At 38.4% G+C, this 10,141-nt stretch overlaps 2 protein-coding genes across 2 annotated transcripts in view; one reads left to right on the top strand and one right to left on the bottom strand.

Annotated features, from left to right (window-relative positions):
• Positions 1 to 10,141, top strand: part of HHLA2 (HHLA2 member of B7 family) — a 296,207-nt gene that overhangs the window by 95,312 nt on the left and 190,754 nt on the right.
• Positions 607 to 9,996, bottom strand: SH2D1B (SH2 domain containing 1B). Its single transcript, XM_065740753.1, has 4 exons — positions 9,848 to 9,996; positions 5,335 to 5,398; positions 1,769 to 1,934; positions 607 to 877 (listed from the first exon to the last, which is right to left on the bottom strand). Exons 1-4 carry the CDS (start codon positions 9,979 to 9,981, stop codon positions 840 to 842), a joined length of 402 nt encoding a protein of 133 aa, XP_065596825.1. The 5' UTR covers positions 9,982 to 9,996; the 3' UTR covers positions 607 to 839.

Below are 10,141 nucleotides of genomic sequence, written 5' to 3'. Positions count from 1 at the left end.
ATTGGAAGAGATATCTGGAGATTATCTAGTCCACATATGTCTGGCCTACTAGATTTATGTTTTTGTTTTCCTCTTTTTTCTTATATTTTAATTAAAAAATAGAACAAAATAAAAGAAATTGTGTTACTTATGTATATCAACTGTACCACTTAATTTTCATGTGGCTCATGACTATTTCTCTTCACTCAGTGTGGCCCAGGCAAGCTGAAAGGTTGTACACCCATGAGTCCAAACCCCTGCTAAAGCAGTAAAGCAGTTCCCTACAGCAGGTTGCACAAGAAAGCATTCAGACAGGTCTTGAATATCTCCAGAGAAGGAGACTGCACAGCCACAATGGGCAGCCTATTCTATTGCTCTGTCATCCTCAAAGTAGAAAAGTTCTTCCTTATGTTCAGATGGAACTTCCAGTGTTTCAGTTTGTACCCATTGTCCCTAGTCCTGTCACTGGCACCACTGAAGCGTCTGGCCCCATCTACTTCACAGCTTTATTTAGATATAAGATTTATATGATAATAGATTGTTTGTGTGAGCAGTAGGCATCTTGGAAAGTTTGCTAAAAAAAAATATACATATACACAAGCAAACACATACATACCCTTTCCCCTATATAATTATCCATGTCTCAGAAAGAACAATTCTCTTAACGGTGGACAAAAAATACATAGTAGTTCGTGCTGGATCTACTGGGGCAAAATACAATTGCTCTGTTAATCTACAAAATGCACTACTTCCAGAGGTATAGATACATAGCTTTGAATGTCCAACTGTTAACTCTGCCCAGTTGATGTGCTTTAGACACCTAAAATGGTGTCTTTCCAATTCATCAGGTGGCAGATCATTCAAGATAAGACATCAACATAATCGCTTTCATCAATTTCTGCAAAGAAATAAAAGAAAGATCTTGTCAGTGCTAATTGCTCTTCTTAAAGACCCCTCTAAGCAAGATGGCATGTTGTCATGCTGCTGTAATTCAGATCAATAGCGCAGGTAGCTATGACTTTAGGGTAACACAGCTTTTGTTCTCTAATAAATATTCTTGACAGAAAAGGCCTTAGCTGGGAGGAGAGCTTGAAAAACCATCTTAGACCTTGTTAGATTTTTTAATTATTGTTATTTTTTTAGAATCTGAAGAAAAGGAAAAAATTGAATGCTTGGGACACTGAATAGAAATCTACTGTCTTTTCAAGTAGCCACCCTCAGAAAAGTGGTTCTTGGTCTGGAAAACAGTGTTAAAAGCTGGCTAACAACCAGTATTGCAACCCCAGAGACTGAACTCTCTGTTTCCAAATCTGTGATCCTGAGCACAAGGCTGTATACTTCTTATTTTCAACATGCTAACTAAAAAGATCATGTTCTAACACAGTAATCTACAAGCTAGATTTTGGTATAAAAATAGCTTCTGACCTGGACAATAAAATGAAGGTCAGAATTAACTCTCACTGAAATGTAAAGACCTGTCAGCTTGGCAGAACTGCATTGGGTAGAACTATTTCTCAGCCTTCTGTAGACTAAGAGCTTCAACACTCATGGAGGAAGTTTGGGGCAATACCATGCTTAGCCATCTGTACCTTTTTCCGTTTTATTTTGTTAATTTGTGGTGGATGAGTGTACGTAACCTATGACCAAGAACTAAGCAGTTTCCAGTGAATGTAAGAGAGAAGGATGTTCTGTCCATGCAAACTTGTCTCAGAGGATACACAGCAGCTATTCACCTGTCAATGCAATTGTTGTCTTAATGAAAATACAGAGACTAAACTAGATTTCTCACCATTGTAAATGTCACAGTTTCCAAATTTGAGCTTCTGCCTTCTTTGTGGGGAGTTTTTCTTCACTGGATAGCGAAGCTTTGTTACTAGCCCTTGATTTGGCTTTTCATAATTATATATTAAATCCTTTAATGTTCTGAAAATCTTTTCTGGAACACCTTCACAAGTCTATAAGGAAAGAAAAGCAAAGTTTGTTTGAAATTGTATTTCCCGTAAAGTATCTGTAGTGAGAAGAACTGTGCATAACCTGTTCACCACAGGATGTCTTGTAAACCTATATGGTGACAGAATGTTGTTCACAAGAAGGACACCTTTGTGGTGGTGTGGTTATGGTACCAAGCTCCTTCACCAGCCCTGCTTGTGTGCAATGCAGATAAGGAAAAGCTGTTTAGTGCTCCTTGCCTGGCATCGGATCACAGTCTTCCCATCCTAGAAAGAACAGATTTTATCTCCTTCATTCCAATAGCTGCTGTCTGTAACCACCCTTGTCATGGCCCTGCAGGCCTGACTATATCCCTCTCAGTTCCTTCCTTCGGGAATCCCTGAAGGGATCTAGGACAAATCTCCTACTTAGAACAAAATTCACATGGTTTCACATCATATTTAGCTGTTAATAGATAGATGATAGATAGATAGATAGATAGATAGATAGATAGATAGATAGATAGATAGATAGATAGGATTTCAGTCAACTACAGTCCAAGTGCTATGAAATTTAACTCTTCATCACATGTCATGTGTTTTCCTCTTTCATTGCAAAAGAACAGAACCAGTTGCTGCCTTCTAGGAAGCCATGGAGATCCCAGTCCCCAGGCAAACATCTCGCTCTCTGAGCGTGTCTTTCAAGATTTGGTCTATGTGACCAAAAAGGTTTTCTGATATTGTTGTCCTGGTAAACCACCTAAACACAGACCCCTACCAAGACTTCTGAAGAAGTTTCATCCTCAGTGTTAAAATGCCGATGAAGATAAGCAAACTATTTTCTGTACGTATTCTGAAGGTTTAAGCTCTATAATTTATTGGTATGGAATCAAAACTTAAACTGATAACAACCAAAACTATCCACCACCATGGCTTTTAGAGAGTCTAGTGGATATTGTGATTCCTGTGGCTATTTCTGTTTCACTATGTTTTACTATGGATTGAATGCCTCTACCTCTATACACTGGTTTTGACTGGGATGAAGTTAACCTTTTTCTTAGCAACCTGTATGGTGCTGTGTTTTGAGTTTATGATTGAAACAGTGCTAATAACACTACAATATTTTGGCTATTGCTGAGCAGTGTTTACACAGTACTGAGGCTGTTTTTTCCACTCTGCTCGCCCAGCAAGTAGACTGGGGGTGTGCAAGAAGCTGGGAGTGGACGCAGCCAGGACAGCATACCTGAACTGACCAGGGAGGTATCCCATCTCTCAAGGCATTGTGCTCAGCTTTAAAAGCTTGGGGGAAGTGGTTTATGGCAAGTAATCATTTACATGTGGTGAGACCCTGCTTTCTGGAAGGCAGCTAACCGGTTGGGAGCAGTAGGGTGTGAGCAAGCACTTGAGGGGATGCTGGTCAGGTCAGCCTATGACACTCTAGAAAGTTCATGGCTGGACGTGGCCTTTGAAAAAAACAAGTAATCCCCCTATCACCATTAATATACTATTTCAGTATATTTAGTAAACCAAAATAATCTGACTTAAAAACTAGTAGTCTTTTTTCACATTCATGGCCAGGCCTTTCAAGGAAAATACAGTTTGAAGAAACTTAAAGGGTTTGTTGTCTGCTGATACATATGACAGCAAAATCCAGAGGAGTGGCTGTAATCCAAAACAGATTACCTTTTTGTCAATAAATCATTCAGTTCTTCATGGGAAATTGTATCTTTCATACTGAATATTGTGTTGGTTTCTCTCTGGTGAGCAGGTCTTGTAAAATCAAAAGGTTCAGTATTCAGAACCCCTACATTCTAGATGCCATGGCAGAGCTTCCAAGTAGAAAAAGCTAATTAGGAACAGAAGTGCTAAAAGTGATAGATTTTTCTTCAATAAAATAAAAAAGAAATGGTCAAATCAGGAAGTAGCTGGTCAAGAAATAGCTGATTCATTTAGGTTACTAGGGATTTCTACAAAGATAATAAATACTAATAAGCTCATATACAAGTATAATGTCAAATAGCCAAAAAGGGAATATAGCAGAAACAAAATGTAGGTTGCTTTGAAAGTAATGCCTCCTATATATACATATTTATTTTCATGATACAACAGATATGAAAGAACACAATAACACTATTTAATAGAACAAATTCTCAGCATTGACACCACCATTAGCTATGCATTTTCACCAGTGATGAACAAGAGGCAACATGCTGAGCTTATAGAAATGTGCACCAGCAGTGGTGACCCACTGTTTAACAGCTGCTATTACAGTATTCCTGCAAGGAAAATATTACCTGCACAGTCCATCTTTCCTCAACAGATGGAAATCAGAAGGTCCTAAATCCAGGCTGTACAGTGAGTGTGGTAGAACAGTACAGACTACATTGACAGTGTGGTCTATGGTCTTCAAACTGGTATGGGACCTGGCATTATTGTGTTGCAAGAGAAGGATTGTCTTCTCTGCCCTGGCTCTGGAAATTCAAGCTGTCAGCTTATTCAGCACTGTGATGTAGCAGTCATAGTTGACTGTTTAGTTTCCAGGAAATTCAGAAGGATCATCCCTTTCCTGTCCCAAAAAAACAAGGCACAGCACTATACCTGCTGAGGTTGCTTTTTGAACATCTTCATCAATGGAGAATTCACACCACCACCATTTTGACTGTAGCTTGTACTGGTGATACCATTTCTTGTCACCAATAAAGATGGGGTTGAGAAAACTGTCACCTTCAACCATTTGTTCAAGTAGGTCCTTTCATCCTTACAAACTTGCATACGGTGTTCCTTCAGTTCCTGTGAGAGCACTGATGGGACCCATCTGGCACAAACTTTGCTATATACCAGCTTCACCACTATCATTTCCAATGCACTGAATCTGATATTCAGCTCCATGTTTATAATCTGCCAGTTCGTTTGGATGAGCTGGTTGAGGCACTGCGTTTTCTGATGTAACAGCTGTGCATGGCCAGCTGGAATGTGGCTTGTCTTTCATGTTGCTGTCACCACTGCTGAAACACACTGCCTACCACCTCACTGTGCACACATCCACTGTCTGGTCTCCATAAACATTCAGCAAGCATTGATGAATGTCAATGGGTGTAATTTTTTTCTGAATGGAGGAAACACATCATATCAAGACAGCCACCTTTGAGTCATCTGTAGTTCCATGTCTGACATTTTGTCAGGCTGCCCCTCTGCTGCCATCTGTCGCATGGCAACAATGTGTCACAGAATATTGGTGGGAAAGTTTTACCTCTACTGTCATATCACCTACATCCGCTTCTGACATTGCCAGCCAACATGATAAAATAGGAGGCATTACTTTTGGAGCAGCCTTGTATTTTATAAGGTTATCTTTCTGAGTATATATATATAATTCAATAAAATTTTAAATAATGAGGTCTTTACAGACAAAATGAGATTTGCTTACCTGTATTTTATAATTTCCTTCGTATTCCCTGAAGATACGGTAAGTGTAGATGACTTCTTTAAAGCTGTGAAAAACAGTACTGGATGTGTTATGTTTGCGAGACCACAGGAAAGGGCTTGGACTGCTACCGCTTAATGTGACAATCTTGAGCAAGCATATCCACATCAGCTAACTGCCTGAGCTCTCCTCCTGTTTCTTAGGTCCATTTTTTATATGGAGTTCTTTATGTTGAGTTGAGTTTTGTATGAGTACATCTCCAATAAAATAGATCTGGTAATTCAAAGTAATGAAAATGCTTCTGGTTACATCCAGAAAGAGCTGAATGTCAGTTACTTGTTCATAGACAATAAAGCACAAAATTGAGCCTAGAAGGTCACTGAAAGCTTCTATGAGTGTAATAGTCCTTCCTTCTGTAGGATGCCTAATTTCTTGCTCACCATCAGCAGAATTGCTTTACTGTGTTAGAAACCACTAGTGCAAATGCCAAAATGGAATAAAACACAGGCAAAGGGCAGACACATGCAACACTGATAACTACAGTATCTCCATCAGCAGTGAGATGAAGAGGAGCTACAGCTTGGATGATTCTCAGGCTCCAGCAAGGTTATACTTACCATCAGACGGTCTTTTTAGGCTGGAATGACAGTGTTAAACATGTACCCCTCCTTCAAAAATGGAGCTACTGTGAAGACCCAAATTGCTACAGAGGAAAGTGAATCCTGAAGTATCCTGAAGTCATACCTCAGGGGAAAAAGAGCTGGCTTCAAACTATCAACTCCATAGACTGATCTGCACCTTAAAACAAGGCTGAGATAATTACCTCAATGACACAAGATTACCATGCTATAGAGAAACAAGAACATTGGCATGAAGTGGCATTCTGAAAGGCTGTCTTTGGGAATGTCTTCTATTGTAGTACAGAAGCTGAGAAGAATGGAAGAGAAGAGGGAGAGAGAGAATGAAAACCACATTAGTCAAAGTAGCCATAACAAATGACTCTGTAAGAAAACCTGCAGTTCACTTTTCATATGAGATCTACTGGCATTCCTCTGAAGAGAACAGGTAGGGAATTTGCCATGGCATACACAGGAGTGAGAAGTTGTAGAATGCTTTTTGTTTAAGCAGCTTTTCTTGTGGAAGCCCTCAAGTAATCCTCTCACTGAGCCGTCTGTGCCTCCACCTGTTCCAGATGTGATCACATACTATGCTATTTCAACTTCAAATGTGTTTGATTTGACAAGATATATATGGTACTGGCCATTTAACAATGAGAATATATAGAAGAGAAAATAAAATATTAGGGACAAAACAGTGGGTTAAGTTTCTGATCCACAGTACTTAAAAAAAATATTTAAAAAAATATAAAAAAATAATATATATATGGAGAAAGGAAGCGAACCACATTTTTAACAGACACCGGGACTGGAAATATCTGCAAATAGCAGGTAGTATTAGAGACACATGTTGTGAAATAAGACCGTATGAAACTGAGATGGAAAAGCAATACAAATGTGATTCTAGAGTTCAAAAATTGAGAAAAGATTTCATGTTTGGAAATATGTTTACTGTAACTAAAAGCTTTGACTGAATTACAAAGGAAAACTAGCACAGGCTTTTGTGTCAGTAATTTGATTCTATATACTTCCCATCCTCTCATCTATTTTCTTTGCCTTCCAATGCGATACCTCTATAAACTTAATCTTGCAGTCGTATTACAAGAAGAATGTTGAATTCTTGGAGAGATGTCAGTAAAAAATGTCCTCCACTCGCCAGCACACAAAATGACAACATGGGCTCCACTTTTAGGAAATTATTCTTTTGCATTTCCTGGAGTTTTGATTGTTATTGCTTTAATAATATGCAAGTGTTAAAATATTAAGGATACTAATGGCTTTAAATAAATTTTATCAAACGAAATGAAAACTTTATCAAATATAGCAATGACAGCTGTTCAGAAGATGAACTGGAGACCACAATCGTCACCAAAAAAGGCAGTAAAGTTGCAGAGAGATATAACCCCCCAAAAAAACAACAACAAAAAAGCAATATCTGAAAACAAGTAATTTTAGTTGGTGTGCATGTTCACTGGAAAGATTTCAGCTGTAGATAAATGAATTGAGCTGTGTTGAGAGGGAGAATCTTAGGGCAAAAGCCTAGTTATAGGGATTTACATGTAAATGGATGTTTGCTCTGCAAAGAACCCACTTAGCTCTGTGAAGAAGTTGCTATGGACTAGGACTAGTTCTAACTTCCACTTAGAAAAGATAAACTTTGACTCAAAGAGTAATGTTTCAGGGCTACATTTTTTTTTCCCCCATGAAGTACCTGTAAAAATTCACACTTGATAGCTTATGAGTTTTTTTTTATAAAAGTTGGTGTTCATTTTCAAATGTAATAAGCCAGGAAAAGTAAGACATAGAAGTGAAAAACAATAACCCGAACAAATTGTTTCTAAACTTATTCTTTGAAATGAATATGAAACTGCCATTACAATGAAAAAAATCTGATTCCAAATTGACTATTAAATGCTTATCAACAACTGCATATTATATTCAGTTTAACAAACTAACTGGTCTGAGGACAAGGGAAATTTAGAGGTAGAAAACTAGCATGAGATGAGTTTGTTCTGATAGGTTGACATATAGAATTGCAAGGGCAATAGATCTGGACTGAGGCACTGTCAAGATCTGGGACACCTGTGTACGACTATGGCAGGATTACCAGAGAGAAAGAGCTGGGCACTGTGCATGATTACTGTTGAGATGCTTTTGGACTGGTCCCACCAGTCTGACTCTTAGATCCTCCCTGAGCATTCCTCCTCCCTTCAGTCAGTGGGACAACTCAAAATTTTGTTTGTTTTCTGTAGCCTGTGGATTTCTGTCTCTGTCCATGGATCAACGGAGAAACAATTTTTTTTGTTTGTTTGTTTTGTATTGCAAGGCAGGCATCAGTTGTGTATCAGTCGTGTTACTTGCTAAGCAATGCTTAAGATGCAGTTCTAGTTCAGACGCTGTCTTGAAACAGCACTGAGAGTTTCAGTGTTGACGTCTCCAATTTTAGGATAAATGTGTTCCCCTTAAACAGTTTTTCTTTCTCTGTCTGTCACTGACAGCTAGTCTCTCAGGTTCTGAGCCAATATTCTACATCATCCCATTTGCTATCTGAAGGCAATCTGTGCTTTCACCTATGCAAGCCGGTGTCTGTTCTACTCTGCATTTCAACTATTATATGTATTAATGCACAAACTAAAGTTAGATACACCCTTTGCCCATGATGTACTTTTGTACATGTACTGTTGGTTACCTCAGTAATTCAAACCCATTAAACACACAAAAGACATAAGCACCCCTTTGCTTTCTCATCTGCCTCTATTGAATTAGGTCACAACAGCTGTCCTCTCTTCAAGGACTAGTATTGCTTTCTCTGTGCCAGGATCCCCATTTGTTCTTTCAGACAGACAATGGATGCCCTTTCCATCTGTGATCTCTGCTTCCTACATTGTCTCCTTCTACACACACTGCAGGCGGGTTCCTGCAGCTCCCTCCCCAAGATCTCTGTATCTCATCTACCATTTCTCCCTACTTATCTTTTCTGTCATTCCCAGATGATCCTTTCTTCTGCTCACCAACCCAGAACTCCGTTTCCTCCTCGCTTTTTCTCCCTTCTTCTTTGAGTTGTTTCAATAATCAGTTTTGATTACTGATAAAAAAATATTTCCTGATATTTTTGAACTGATTAAATGTTGTGCTAACAGTTTTTCATGTCACTCTCAAACACACTCTCAAGGAAAGTGTAAAATGTTATAGGTTCACACAAAAAGGACTGATTACTAGTTCATAAGCTCTGAACACATTAAGAACAGATTGATTATATATGAAAAATGTAAAACAGAGTTTATGAAGAGGAACAAAAAAAAAGTACTATTCCCTATAGGAAAATAAAATAACCCAATTTTAATTGTTTTAAGTAGAGCAGACTTCTATTCCGATCTTGTTCATGGGTTTGTCATGAATTTGAGCAGGACAGGACATTTTTCTGTCTCAGCTTATCTTCTTACATCAGATAAACTTTGTGAGAAACACAAGGCTAACATTTCATCAGATAATCAGCATGCATATGAAAAAGAAATTGTTTTGTATCATATTCTGAGACTTTTCAGTGTCTCAGAATATTCAGTAGTGCTAAAATTGTGTTTGCTACAACAGAGGTAGTAACTTCGAATGAGGCTCTTCTCACTGTGTTTTGGGAGGCTGAGGTATTTTCTCTGGGCTCTCTCTATTGTCTGCAGAGAGGCAACAGTATAAGCACAGAACAATTCATCCGTTAATTGCTTTTAAAAGTGCTACCCTCTCATCACTCACAATAAAGGAAACCTAAGGCAACCCACATCACTTGAATACATCTACAGACATACTGTTAACATTAGGGAAGAACTATTAACATTAGAAAAGGTGAACTCTTGGTTTTGGATCTATTTGAAAACTCATAAAAAAATTAATATTAAAATACTTACAAAACACATAGACACAAGGCTCCTGCCACGCTTTCACTCTCTCGTATTAAATAGCTACCATTCTTTCCTTCCTTGCACAGCAGCTCTTCACAGGCTTTTCTTGATAACTTTCCATGAAAAAATGGGAACTCCATGGACAAAGAAAAACAAGGTCTTTTGTCTTTCAGACCAATTCTAGAAAAAGATTAAAGGGATTAAAAGAAGACTTATTCTAAAAGCAGCTGTTAAGAAGTGAAACTGGAGGTGCAACCTACAGACATGCGTTCGTGCTGCTGTTATTGGTCTGTCTGTAGT

This window comes from Cyrtonyx montezumae, unplaced genomic scaffold (genome assembly GCF_038088225.1).
Source record: "Cyrtonyx montezumae isolate F1298 unplaced genomic scaffold, pur_monq_1.0 scaffold_3, whole genome shotgun sequence".
NCBI lineage: Eukaryota > Metazoa > Chordata > Aves > Galliformes > Odontophoridae > Cyrtonyx > Cyrtonyx montezumae.
Note: the sequence above shows the minus strand (reverse complement) of the source record. Positions and strands in the feature narration are given on the sequence as shown.

Excerpts from the sequence above, each read along its gene's own strand:
- SH2D1B (XM_065740753.1), bottom strand. The coding sequence starts at position 9,981 with ATGGAGTTCCCATTTTTTCATGGAAAGTTATCAAGAAAAGCCTGTGAA. Across the intron at positions 1,935-5,334 it reads AAGGAAATTATAAAATACAG|ACTTGTGAAGGTGTTCCAGA; the intron begins GTAAGCAAATCT and ends CTTTCCTTATAG. Across the intron at positions 878-1,768 it reads AAACTGTGACATTTACAATG|AAATTGATGAAAGCGATTAT; the intron begins GTGAGAAATCTA and ends ATTTCTTTGCAG.